Here is a 14,828-nt window from a genome sequence, read left to right on the forward strand (position 1 = left end):
TGGGAATCCCAACCTGCTGCTTGAGAACCACTGTCCTACGGACACAGGCTATACAATAGAGGCCTTGCACGGAATGTTTGTGTCTGTGGCTCTCTTCCAACATGGCTACCTGGCTGGAACCACTAGTAACCACTTTCGAAAGAAAATCCACCATCTCTGTGCAGTAGAGTAGGTAAAACACTGGAAAAGCATGATATTACTGTTCCACTGTGACTCGTTTACAAGATCCAGTAATAAGACACAGAATTATTATGTTTTTGTTGATATATTTGGCATATTTCTCATGAAGGGTTAAATTAGATTCAACTGCACGAATATAAAATATCTCCATATAAAAGATTAAAAACAGTCTTATGACTTCATATGTTACAAAGGAAAATGTCCTCAGTGAAACTTTGAATGAGCTCAGACAACAACATGTTGCCACTCCTTCGCTCATTCCAAAGCACTTTGCCTCCACCTAGCGGGAAGATACAGAACTGCAACTTCTGCAGAACACAACAAGGAAAGACTTGGGAGGAAATCATTAAAAATAAAAACTAATTTATTAGCAGTCACAGGCGGAAAATGCATAAGACAACTACAAGAGCATTTTGTTTAATAAAAAGGCAAATTTCTTATTTACAAATTCTGCAATTGAATGTGAATAAGTTCAGCACATGCACATACAAATTGCAAGTAAGCTAAATTATTACAGGTAACAGAGCTTCACCGAATACCCGCCCAATCACCCCAATTATACAGCCCCTCACTAATGCTGTGGTCCCAACAATCAATATTGAGGATTACATCATACATACATACTGCCAAGTGCCATGTGACATAATGGAAAAAACGGGAGGGACTTCCTGTTTGGAGGACAGAGGCAAAACAATAGGATGAGATGCAGAGGCCTATTCCAACCTAGGCCTGAACATACATAGCAACAGAGAAATCTATTCTCCCCCTGCCTCATAAATACACAAAAGACTTAAATCACATTGATTGAACCAACCCGAGATGCACTGACCAAGGAAGGGGCATATTAATATACATGATACAGGCTAATTATGTAAAGTAACTTGAGAACGGCACAGCCAAATCTGTAAAAATCATTGTCTTATCGCTGAAAGGAACTGCTGTTACGTTGATCAACCAATCACTGTGTGATTTGAGAGCTGCACACACAGCACTGTCCTAGGATTGGTTAAGGCTTCACATAAGACATCATGATGACTCAGGCAAGAGCTTTAAAAGATGACAAGACATTGTGAGATTGTCAGGCATCCAATGATGTGAACCAGTGGTTTCCAAAGTATGGTACTTCAGGGAGGCCCCCCAGTAAGAACAGACGTTTAATTTCACTCACTAGAAGTCAATACGGAGAGAGAATGTGTAAAGGATGACTATTTTGATCATAGGTTTCTCTCCACTGTCATCTCTCCACTCACTCTATCCAATGTTATGCACTATTCGACTAAATTATATCCAACAAAAAACAACAACAACAACAACAACAACAACAACAACAACAACAACAACAACAACAACAACAACAACAACAAACAAAACCCTATCAAATGGGATCCCTGGGACAGAACTTCAAATGGTGGTCCATGGCCTATTGTCTGTTGTCTAGTGTGTATATTTTTGGGGATCCTTGGCATAAAAAGGTGTGAAAAGGTTTGTGAACCCATGATGTCAAGTGATGGGACTGTTAAAGGAGACAATAGGCTAACTAACTCTCTGCCACGATCGCAACCATGACTCAACACTGGCTGGCTCTCTGATATCCTATCATATGAACATGATTAGGTGATACTTAGGCCCAATCCCCCATTTAGCATTTGGCCACGTAGGGGTAGTGGTCATGTAGCCCTCCCACCGGCCCTCCAAACGGATGCCGATTGGAAACGGAGGGGTAGAAGGGAGAGCGTAAAGGACTTTTCTGTAGTAGATATGTATATTTTGTAGGTATGTAATACGTATATTTTGGACATATCAGCGTATTAGGTTTTTGCTGAACTTGGCACAACACCTTTCGCGTGTCACTTTCCCCCCCCCGGTCTCACGTTTTCTCCACAGACGCACACCGTTCCAAAGATTATTACAACTTTTTCCACTGCTTCAAATCAGGAAAGAAATTAATGGATATAGGTATCGTTTGATGGTGGACGGTTACCTCGGTTTTCTCCACGGAGCGGCGCCGTAGAAAGAACGTCAGTCCTTGTGTCAAAGTGTAGGAGAGAACCGGTGGTGTTTCGTAACTCTGTGTTGCAGAGACATTGAGGACAAATCCTGAAATGTGTGGCCCGTTCTCTCCTTTCTATTCAGATGCACACCGTTCGACATTTCATTAAAAAGAAAAATACAAATAAAAAAGGAATTGTAGGCACACAATTCCTTTTTTACATTGTGAATAAAGTGATGCATTTGATACATACAATAAATACATAGGCATATGCCCATCATTATTATGTGTTAAACTACACTGTAGGTTACATTTCAAGGCCCTGCAAAAAAACAAATAAGCTGACGGATAGAGAATATACATATCACTACATAAATAAGTCCTTTACATTATTTTACTACCGTAACAAAGGGTGTCCCATTTCCTAGGTAAAGATTTCAACCACTCCAAAACTAGGGGTCGGGCCAAAAAAAGGGAATTGGGATTGGCCTTACTATGTCGTCCCGGTATTCAGGTCAAACCCATTCTGTATTTAGAGACAGTCGAAAACGATTCTGTTATCAACCTGAGACCCGCAGGAAAACAGTTTGCGTACATTTCAAGCTACATAAAATAGTCACAGACTTAAGAGAGAAGTAGGATTCAAAACAGAACCATCCCTCCATCAGACGGCAGTAACAGCACGTCCTCTCTGTTAAAACCAGTTTGACTTGTTCGCTCTCCTTCCTGAAACCTTTTAATAGTTAGTACCTTTATTTCGTTTCAGTCATCAAAGTGTATGTACACCAAAAACACGAAATAAAAATGGGATTGTCAAGTGATGCTGTAGTAGTACTAATAATAATAATATGGAATCCAAGTGACTTGTGTCACGTGATTCAGAAAAGTGGGCCTGTTGAAGATGTGTCCGGCAAAAACCAGGACTGTTTGGTGCGTGTGTCGTTTTCCACGACATGGAACTATTGGATTAGCAGAAGGCACTTAAAACTCTGCTCAGTTATTTTAGGACTTAAGCTTAGGAACAACAGCCTTTCATACAATCTTACTTATAGTGTCTTTCTTTTCCTTTTTGATTTATTTTTTTAATCCGTAAACTCTTCCATTGAAGTGACTTTGTAAAATATATATTTTCTATAATACGCCAGCAAATAAATTGCAGGCTACATTGCTAAAGGCGCTCCCATAGTCCAGCAGACTGTACACAGAGCAGACTCCGCGGAGGTCCGCGCGGCTCTTTGAGCTTTGATCTCAACGGACAGCAGACCCACAGGTGCGAAGCTACTATTTTCTGACGCGCGGACATCCGCGCCGCTGACTTGGTGTCACACAAAACGCTGCTCTGCGTTTTGGTTGACATCGAACTGAATTTAATGTGACGCTGCGATCTGCATTTTACTCTGACCACTCGCTCCGTGCCAAGAGAGATGTTTGAATGGCTTTTCTAAATGAAGTGTGTAAAATTGCCAGTTTTATTTCGAAATATTGGAAACGGAGATAACATAGAATGTTATCTCCGTTTCCAATATTTTTAAATAAAACTGGTGATTTTATTTCATGCAATGCGTGTTTCATTTCAGCACCACGCGCTGTCCACCTCAAGCCTATACGGTACATTGCATCTCGCTACCTGTTATTCAAGTGCGTAAAACTTTTTTTGTGGGAAATGTAGTAAAACTGGTGCGAGAAATGTAGGAAATAGACCGCGGACGTCCGCTGAGATCTGCTCGACTATGAAAGCTCAAAGAGCCGCGCGGACCTCCGCGGAGTCTGCTCTGTGTACAGTCTGCTCGACTATGGGAGCACCTTAAGGGTTTTGTCCGAAAATTGGAAGGCATTCACACAAGCAAAAACCGACGTTGTTTTGGCTAAATCCGTTTTAAAAACTACAATCACACAAGGTCATATATGAACAACACCGAATGCTGACAGGAAATATAATTAATCTGGGTTGCTAGGTTACAAGAGTTCCGCAACATGTACTGTAGCCACGGGTGTAGTGGAATAAAATTGTATAAGAATTCAGCTCTGCGGGGAGGGCGGGCTGAATCCAGTTTGAAGCGAATGAAACCATGATGGATTACAGACACGGAGCATCTCCACCATAACAACGGGCAGTTAAGGCACGATGCGTATGGAGGACAATCCACTTCTCTATCACAGTTACTCATGACAACTCTTCAAAGTAGTGCTGTACATGGGAGCTATGGTAGTGCGCTGGGGTGGTGCTGAGTGGTGGTGCTGAGTGGTGGTGCTGAGAGGAACATGGTGGATTACTATATACAGAGGCAGAGTGGAAAGGGATGACCGGAGGGGAGGAGGGACCGATGTGCCGCTGGGTCTGAGGCCAGAGAGTCAGTGCTGGGGCGTCACTCTCAGCTCCTCCGGGACTTTGAGTGCTGGATGAGCCACTGCAGGGTGATATCTGAGGACGAGGGGGAGAAAATCAAGAGACATTTTCTATCACTTCTTAAGGGGCACTTCACAGAAATACAATGCCGAATAATTTTTGCACATCATCTCATCAGGGACATTGAATCTGTGTGTTAATTACAGCTCAATGAAATGATAAGGTAGCAGTCCCTATATACCGGTATTGCAATTGTTTCATCTACATAATTTCATTGAGCTGTAATTAAGGATTCAATGTCCCCCAGTGTCAGGGGGTTGGGCTCTCGAGACGGAGCACATTGGTAAATTTTATGTCCGATTATCACGTCCTCCTCACGACAGAGGATTCCGTTAAAAATCAGGCAAAACGCTTCTTTAATGGCCAGTTGTGACCTTGAAGGTGTAGCCAAGTGCCGTTTAAAACCCAACCCTATCCTTACCTATGTTGTCTTTCTCTTTGCAGGAGACAGAGTAGCAGCAGATTTCTCTGTCCTGAATGGCCGACAGATTCCTGTAGAAGACTTGTAGGTTAGTTAGCTCAAAATTAAGTCACGTCACCTTGAGAAACTCCTGGTTGCTGTGGTCGTCTCATACAGAATAGATTTTGTAATAGAATAAACGTTCCAGGTTTTCCCACAGTGTATTATAGGTCTGGGCTAAGTCGTGTCATCAACCACTAACAAACCACGAACATTCAGTACACTTTGAGGTCTCAGATATCAGTGGTTCATGACAGAAACTGAAAGAAAGTCTCACATTTTTTCAATAAGTTGCTTCTCATCGAGTGCATTGGGCAGGTCTCTTTTGTTTCCCAGGACAAGAACCTGTATGAAGACGGAGACAAAGAGAGAGGTCAATAGCTATTGCTATTTAGCTACTATCAGTGACTGGAATCTCACTAGACAAGATTCAAGAGGTTTATTCATCACATACATACACAAGACATATAGTGAAATTAAGGTGGACATGCCCGCTTCGATTGTGCAAAAAATACAAATAATAATAGAATAAAATAGAATAGAAATAAAATAGACATGATAAAAATACAAAAGGCAATGAGTCCTATGCACACTACTATACAATATACAGTTATACCCTATGTCACTATGCTATCCTAACTATACTATACAAAAACATTCAGTTATGTTTTGTTTTTTGATTAAAGTGACCGTGTGTGTGTGTGTGTGTGTGTGTGTTCATGTGTGGAGAGATCTCCCACAAGCTGCCCGTGTAAATAAAGAGACAGGGCTCTAGTTCCGTGCTGGTGCAAGGCCAATTTGACAGAACTTTCTCATGTCAGGGACCCGCCCCCCAAATTAACACGTAATAGGTGATTAGATCCGATTTACATTTACATTTAGCTGACACTTTTATCCAAAGAGACTTACAAGTTCTGTACAACAAGTCAGCAGGAAGGGTACAACTCTGGCAGCTAAGTAACATTGTTCATCAAACAGTGTTGAACTTGGATGCTACAGTCTTGAGTGCATAGTAGTATTAGGCAGAATAGCTAGGTAGTAATATACGTAGGCACGGTAGATTACTTAGTAGCAACAATACGAAGGTTAGTATATACACAGTATATATATATTATAATATATTTTTCAGTGAAAAATTGGGCGGGTTTTAGCTGTCCTGGCTGTGGTGTGAAGTTCGTTCCACCATTGTGAAGCTAGGACAGAGATCCTGTTCTCTTTCCTGACCCCCCCTCGGATTTAGTCCAGAATCCCATAACTGTCTAATGTATGCAGGTGGGGAGATTAACAGAGAGTGAAAACTATGAAAAGAATAGTCAGTCAGAACAGTCATTCTTATACATTCTCTTTTCTCTTCTTGGGTGCTTTTCATTTTTTATTTATAGAACCATCAAAGACCCCTGGGGGTCCCCAGACCCTACTCTGAGAACCACTGTTCTAGGTACCAAGAACACCGCCAGCTTGCAACGTTTGTAATTCCACTTCCCATGTGTGCGTGACACAGTATCTAGAAAGATATATTAGCCTTAGGGGTTCTTTTCTTTGTATCTTTGTTACAAGGAGAATGAGCTAACTAAGCAGTTTGGTCCATATTGATGTATTATTTATACGGTTTGGGAACATCCACACTAGTGAGCATTTTTGCCATAAAGTTCTGTTACAGGAAATATAACTGACAGCAAAAGTGGGCGGGACTGGGGCGTCTGGGTAGCGCTCGCCTACCACCCCAGAGACTCTGGGCCTGCATATATCGGTAACGGTTGATATCGGTATCGGAAATTAAGAGTTGGACAATATCGGTATGTCGGTATCGGTAAAAAAGCCAATATCGAACATCCCTAATTAACAGTAATTATTACATGGCGTTTTAACATTTGCCGAAATGCTTGATTGTGATTGGTCAATAGCATATTACTTGATAACGGACCTCTGCCGAGCAATAATGACCGCTGTTCGCAGCTGTTCGCAATCAAGCCCACTGACACGCGTGATACACAAACAAGCCGCATTTCTCTGAGACTCTCTCTGATTGGCCGACGTCAGTTTCTACACTGGTTAGGCTTAGGCACTCTTCGTTAGAGTTTGTCTTAGAGCGTGACGGCAAGTTCTTTCGACGGTTAAGCTTAGGCACTCTTTCGAAGTTGGTTAAGGTTAGAGTTTGTCTTAGAGCATGGCGATAGAACGCCAGGTAGTTTGCAGGCTGTTTGACGAGGAAATGGGCAAAGACACAGCTCGTCACGGATTGGCCAAACGTGTCAGTGGCCAATCAGAGAGCGTCAGTCAGTGCCAATCAGAGAGCGTCTCAGAGAAATGCGGCTTGTTTGTGTAATCACGCCACTGACACACACTGCAGCAGTGCAATCAGGCCACACACCTGCCGGCGATAATAATAACTTTATTTGGGCTGACAGCGGACGGAGCCACAGAACAACTGCGTCTGCATTTGATCTCGTCTCATCGATGGTGTAAAATGAATTAGGTATATTGTTAGTAAGTTAGCCATGTAATAAGCGGGATAATGTATAGCTATACTCTGTCATTGTCGCAAAATAATTGACCTTCACTACGTTTAAAACACCTCGGCGAGGCGCCTCGGTATTCTAAACTCCATGTCGGTCAATTATTTTGCGACAATGACCTCGTAGCTATACATTATCCCTTACTTATTATATATTAACTTGATTGATGGACATGTGATTTTGTTTGCAGATGATTCTGTTCAACTGAAAATTCAACACTGCACAATTGAACCGATTCTGAAAAATTAACACTGGGTTTGGAAACATTGTTAAGGGTATATTGCAATAAGGTGTAGGACCTGATAAGCATATTACTTCTTCCCATTCCTTTTCAGACAAGAGACTGTTTTGTTTATTATTTTAACTTACTTTATATTTTTTTCTTTCCACAGCTAATTGTGTTTGTATTTTTTTTATATATTTTTTTACATTGTTACTTCTTGTTTATATTTATTGTTCGAAATAAACTATTCATTCATTCATATATTGTTCAGCCCTAGAACCTGGTGTGTGCGTCAGTCTCAGCAGAAGACAAGTAATGGAGTCAGCATGTTCAACACCGTCATGTCAATTAGCCCACTGGATGAGGTATTGAAATCTGATTAAATACCTTGGCTTGGGTTCAAATGACCACTTACCGTAATGCCATCCAGCCTAAGCCGCTACAGACCATTAGTTGCTGTGATGACTGCTTATGAGGATGGTAACAGCTTGTGACAAGGGTTGTCGCACCCTTAAAGTGGCACTTCACCAAGACAAAAGGCTGATTTATTTTGCACATTATCTCACAAGCATTCCAAAAACTCCAAACAGTTTTGCACATATTAATTTAGTTTGACAGTCATTGAACCGTTGTGTTGTGTTAATTACAGCTCAATGAAATGATAAGGTAACAGTCCCTATAAGACATGGTATTGCTATTTTCCCCATTGCCATCATTTCATGGTGCTGTAATTAACACAAGGATTCAATGTCCTTGATCACTGGTAGTCCTATTGAAACTAATTTACTCTTAATAACTGTCAAACTAAATGAATATGTGCAAAACTGTTTCGAATTATTTATTTTTTATAAAATTGTATAAAATAAATCAGTATTGTTTTTTGGTGAAGTGCCCCATTAAAGGTTGTTATTAACATGTAACATGGCACTGCACTTTGTTTACACTTTGTTTTTGTGTGGATTGAATTTCAGTGGGTATAGGGGAGGGGTTGCTACTGCTGGCCACACCTCAGGCTCTACCAAGAGAGGTCTGGAGAAATTCACTCTGTATAATAAGTTACTAAACTCCAATACAAAAATAAATTCAACAAAGCGCAATACCAAGCAGGGCTCTTTTGCCTAGAGGTCGCTGTTTGACAACATTACAGATTCTACCTTTAAAATCAATGTCATGGACCATGGTTATAATAAGATCACAGAACTCAAGTGCAAACTGGCAAATGTTGGAATAGAGCGAGGCCTTTCATGGATTGTTTACAATGCCTCTTTGTCCTCCATTTTGGAAGAAACAACGGTTGCTATGTGCAGAATAACGTTACTATGCGTTGATATATGAGAACTATCAACAAAGATTCAATGAATTAGTGTTTATTACTGGATATTGTGAACAAGTCACATTGGAACAGAAATATAATGCTTTTCCAATGTTTTATATACTCTACCACTGCACAGAAATGAGACATTTCCTTATGAAAATGGTTAGCAATGGGTCCGGGCAGCCATGTTAGAAGAGAGAGAACTACACAAACATTCAGAGCAAGGCCTCCATTGATTGATCCCAATAATAAAGCTGACTCACAGGTATTCCCTGTAGCTGTGGCTTATCTAGAAGGTTGTGGAGCTCGTTTCTGGAAGCTTCTATCTTCTCACGATCTTCTGCGTCCACCATGTAACTGCAAACGCAAAGAAACACTGCTTAGTAGTTGATACACACATTTTCAGATTCTATCTGAATTTTTTGAGGTCATGATTCGATTCTTGATTTATTTTTATTTAACTATATATATATTAGTGCTGTCAATCGATTAAAATATTTAACTCGATTAATCGCATGATTGTCCATAGCTAACTCGCGATTAATTGCAAATTAATCGGGTTTTTTTTCCTACCTATCTTTTTCAAGTTCCAAGTTTTAATACTCTATGCGAGTCAACAAATGCTTGCTTTATGCAGCCATTTAACACAAAAGGATGACCCTCATGCATTGCACATTTGCATCAAATTCAAAACAGAGTGATGCACAAAATAACTTAAAAGAAAATAATAATTTAAAACAATGAATAAAGTGTGCATGAAATAATAGGGGAAAGAAAACGTTAGGAACTTGTTACATTCACCCACACAAGGGCTGATTAATCACACACCCCCCCCCCTCTCTCTCACACACACTCTCCCAGCTCTCTTTCCACTTCCTAATCTCTCACCCGCCTCTCTCTCTATATCTCTCACACACACACACACACACACAAAATCAATGAGAGCATCAATAATACACCTGAGTGAAGTCTAGTAAAAAAAAAATGAAAACTTTTTTTTTCAAAGTTAATCGTGAGTTAAAAAAAATAGTGGCATTAATAGAATCGGGCGATAAGATAACGCATCAATACCGCGTTAACTTTGACAGCCTTAATATATATATATATATATATATATATATATATATATATATATATGCACAGCTTGGTTTGGCTCATATAAATACTCATGTGTGTGTGTTCTTCCCGCCCCCTCCACGCTGACGCTGTAGGCAGATGCCAAGTTTAGATGACAAATGGGGTAAAAATGAGACCTGAAGGAGAATCGTCGATACATTTTGAAATTACAATAAACTGTATTGAATATAAAAATAATAAAGATGTTCAATTCAGTATTGAGATACATCCCTAATGCTTAGTGTCTGGCAGCATTCAAATCTATGGATGGGCGATATGGAAGGAACTTCATCACAACAATCCCCTCCAATATCAAAATACATCACATCACATTTCAGCGCTCTGGAGTGACCAGATACTTAGCGCTCTGGAGTGTCCAGATACTTAGCGCTCTGGAGTGACCTGATACTTAGTGCTCTGGAGTGACCAGATACTTAGCGCTCTGGAGTGACCTGATACTTAGTGCTCTGGAGTGACCAGATACTTAGTGCTCTGGAGTGACCAGATACTTAGTGCTCTGGAGTGACCTGATACTTAGTGCTCTGGAGTGACCTGATACTTGGTGCTCTGGAGTGACCAGATACTTAGTGCTCTGGAGTGACCAGATACTTAGTGCTCTGGAGTGACCTGATACTTAGTGCTCTGGAGTGACCTGATACTTGGTGCTCTGGAGTGACCAGATACTTAGTGCTCTGGAGTGACCTGATACTTAGTGCTCTGGAGTGACCAGATACTTAGTGCTCTGGAGTGACCAGATACTTAGTGCTCTGGAGTGACCAGATACTTAGTGCTCTGGAGTGACCAGATACTTAGTGCTCTGGAGTGACCAGATACTTAGCGCTCTGGAGTGACCAGATACTTAGTGCTCTGGAGTGACCAGATACTTAGTGCTCTGGAGTGACCAGATACTTAGTGCTCTGGAGTGACCAGATACTTAGCGCTCTGGAGTGACCAGATACTTAGTGCTCTGGAGTGACCTGATACTTAGTGCTCTGAAGTGACCAGATACTTAGCGCTCTGGAGTGACAAGATACTTAGTGCTCTGGAGTGACCTGATACTTAGTGCTCTGGAGTGACCTGATACTTAGTGCTCTGGAGTGACCAGATACTTAGCGCTCTGGAGTGACCAGATACTTAGCGCTCTGGAGTGACCAGATACTTAGTGCTCTGGAGTGACCAGATACTTAGCGCTCTGGAGTGACCTGATACTTAGTGCTCTGGAGTGACCTGATACTTAGCGCTTTGGAGTGACCAGATACTTAGTGCTCTGGAGTGACCTGATACTTAGCGCTCTGGAGTGACCTGATACTTAGCGCTCTGGAGTGACCAGATACTTAGCGCTCTGGAGTGTCCAGATACTTAGTGCTCTGGAGTGACCAGATACTTAGCGCTCTGGAGTGACCTGATACTTAGCGCTCTGGAGTGACCAGATACTTAGCGCTCTGGAGTGACCTGATACTTAGTGCTCTGGAGTGACCAGATACTTAGTGCTCTGGAGTGACCAGATACTTAGTGCTCTGGAGTGACCTGATACTTAGTGCTCTGGAGTGACCTGATACTTGGTGCTCTGGAGTGACCAGATACTTAGTGCTCTGGAGTGACCAGATACTTAGTGCTCTGGAGTGACCAGATACTTAGTGCTCTGGAGTGACCTGATACTTAGTGCTCTGGAGTGACCTGATACTTGGTGCTCTGGAGTGACCAGATACTTAGTGCTCTGGAGTGACCTGATACTTAGTGCTCTGGAGTGACCAGATACTTAGTGCTCTGGAGTGACCAGATACTTAGTGCTCTGGAGTGACCAGATACTTAGTGCTCTGGAGTGACCAGATACTTAGTGCTCTGGAGTGACCAGATACTTAGCGCTCTGGAGTGACCAGATACTTAGCGCTCTGGAGTGACCAGATACTTAGTGCTCTGGAGTGACCAGATACTTAGTGCTCTGGAGTGACCAGATACTTAGTGCTCTGGAGTGACCAGATACTTAGCGCTCTGGAGTGACCAGATACTTAGTGCTCTGGAGTGACCTGATACTTAGTGCTCTGGAGTGACCAGATACTTAGCGCTCTGGAGTGACAAGATACTTAGTGCTCTGGAGTGACCTGATACTTAGTGCTCTGGAGTGACCAGATACTTAGTGCTCTGGAGTGACCTGATACTTAGCGCTCTGGAGTGACCTGATACTTAGCGCTCTGGAGTGACCAGATACTTAGTGCTCTGGAGTGACCAGATACTTAGTGCTCTGGAGTGACCAGATACTTAGCGCTCTGGAGTGACCTGATACTTAGTGCTCTGGAGTGACCTGATACTTAGCGCTTTGGAGTGACCAGATACTTAGTGCTCTGGAGTGACAAGATACTTAGTGCTCTGGAGTGACCTGATACTTAGCGCTCTGGAGTGACCTGATACTTAGCGCTCTGGAGTGACCAGATACTTAGCGCTCTGGAGTGACCAGATACTTAGTGCTCTGGAGTGACCAGATACTTAGTGCTCTGGAGTGACCTGATACTTAGCGCTCTGGAGTGACCAGATACTTAGTGCTCTGGAGTGACCTGATACTTAGTGCTCTGGAGTGACCAGATACTTAGTGCTCTGGAGTGACCAGATACTTAGTGCTCTGGAATGACCTGATACTTAGTGCTCTGGAGTGACCAGATACTTAGCGCTCTGGAGTGACCAGATACTTAGCGCTCTGGAGTGACCAGATACTTAGCGCTCTGGAGTGACCAGATACTTAGCGCTCTGGAGTGACCAGATACTTAGTGCTCTGGAGTGACCTGATACTTAGTGCTCTGGAGTGACCTGATACTTAGCGCTCTGGAGTGACCAGATACTTAGTGCTCTGGAGTGACCAGATACTTAGCGCTCTGGAGTGACCTGATACTTAGTGATCTGGAGTGACCAGATACTTAGTGCTCTGGAGTGACCTGATACTTAGTGCTCTGGAGTGACCTGATACTTAGTGCTCTGGAGTGACCAGATACTTAGCGCTCTGGAGTGACCAGATACTTAGCGCTCTGGAGTGACCAGATACTTAGTGCTCTGGAGTGACCAGATACTTAGTGCTCTGGAGTGACCAGATACTTAGTGCTCTGGAGTGACCAGATACTTAGCGCTCTGGAGTGACCAGATACTTAGCGCTCTGGAGTGACCAGATACTTAGCGCTCTGGAGTGACCAGATACTTAGCGCTCTGGAGTGACCAGATACTTAGTGCTCTGGAGTGACCAGATACTTAGCGCTCTGGAGTGACCTGATACTTAGTGCTCTGGAGTCCTGATACTTAGTGCTCTGGAGTGACCAGATACTTAGCGCTCTGGAGTGACCAGATACTTAGTGCTCTGGAGTGACCAGATACTTAGCGCTCTGGAGTGACCTGATACTTAGTGCTCTGGAGTGACCTGATACTTAGTGCTCTGGAGTGACCAGATACTTAGCGCTCTGGAGTGACCAGATACTTAGTGCTCTGGAGTGACCAGATACTTAGTGCTCTGGAGTGACCAGATACTTAGTGCTCTGGAGTGACCTGATACTTAGTGCTCTGGAGTGACCTGATACTTAGTGCTCTGGAGTGACCAGATACTTAGTGCTCTGGAGTGACCAGATACTTAGTGCTCTGGAGTGACCTGATACTTAGTGCTCTGGAGTGACCTGATACTTAGCACTCTGGAGTGACCTGATACTTAGTGCTCTGGAGTGACCAGATACTTAGTGCTCTGGAGTGACCAGATACTTAGCGCTCTGGAGTGACCAGATACTTAGTGCTCTGGAGTGACCAGATACTTAGTGCTCTGGAGTGACCAGATACTTAGTGCTCTGGAGTGACCTGATACTTAGTGCTCTGGAGTGACAAGATACTTAGTGCTCTGGAGTGACCAGATACTTAGCGCTCTGGAGTGACCAGATACTTAGCGCTCTGGAGTGACCAGATACTTAGCGCTCTGGAGTGACCAGATACTTAGTGCTCTGGAGTGACCAGATACTTAGTGCTCTGGAGTGACCAGATACTTAGTGCTCTGGAGTGACCAGATACTTAGCGCTCTGGAGTGACCTGATACTTAGTGTTCTGGAGTGACCAGATACTTACACAATAGCATTGACTCCTCGACAGTAGCGCTCCCACATACTTCTGAAGCGAGGCTGTCCTCCTATGTCCCATACCTGAAATGAAACAATACAGAATCCAAACATAACAATCACATCGGGCAACTGAATTAGGCACTGCATTGCATGTTGACTCCCACTAGCATGTTGACTAGCATGTTGACTCCCACTAGCATGTTGACTAGTGTTCTGAAGGATCAGATTAAACCGAATATATATATTTATTTATATATATATATTTAATTGTATTTGTATATCCCCTGATATCCCTTGTATATTCCTTGTACAATATGCATTGAATATCCCTTCTAGTCTACTGAACATCCCATAATAGTCTCCATTCTACCATTGGACGAGACCTTGGTGCCAGGTCGCCATACCCCTCAGACCAGGTTCAATCGTACCGCTCAACATGTATGGACAAGTCCTAGTTCCGCGTAGGAATATGTCTACCGCACCACTAATGGTACTATTTGTTCATAGTGCGTATATATACTGCGCTATTAAAGTAGAGCTTT

General features: G+C 42.6%; 1 protein-coding gene across 1 annotated transcript in view; it reads right to left on the reverse strand.

Annotated features, from left to right (window-relative positions):
- Positions 1–466: 466 nt before the first annotated feature.
- The window catches only part of arl8bb (ADP-ribosylation factor-like 8Bb), a 29,210-nt gene continuing 14,848 nt past the window's right edge, over positions 467–14,828 (reverse strand). Inside the window, exons 3-7 of the mRNA XM_084316740.1 lie at positions 14,294–14,367; positions 9,355–9,448; positions 5,315–5,382; positions 4,999–5,069; positions 467–4,592 (exon numbers count right to left, since the gene is read on the reverse strand). Of these exons, the coding sequence (XP_084172866.1) occupies positions 4,543–4,592; positions 4,999–5,069; positions 5,315–5,382; positions 9,355–9,448; positions 14,294–14,367 (357 nt within the window). The 3' untranslated portion in view covers positions 467–4,542. The remainder of the gene's footprint in view (positions 4,593–4,998; positions 5,070–5,314; positions 5,383–9,354; positions 9,449–14,293; positions 14,368–14,828) is intronic.

Source organism: Notolepis coatsorum (genome assembly GCF_963971535.1).
Source record: "Notolepis coatsorum genome assembly, chromosome: 6".
NCBI lineage: Eukaryota > Metazoa > Chordata > Actinopteri > Aulopiformes > Paralepididae > Notolepis > Notolepis coatsorum.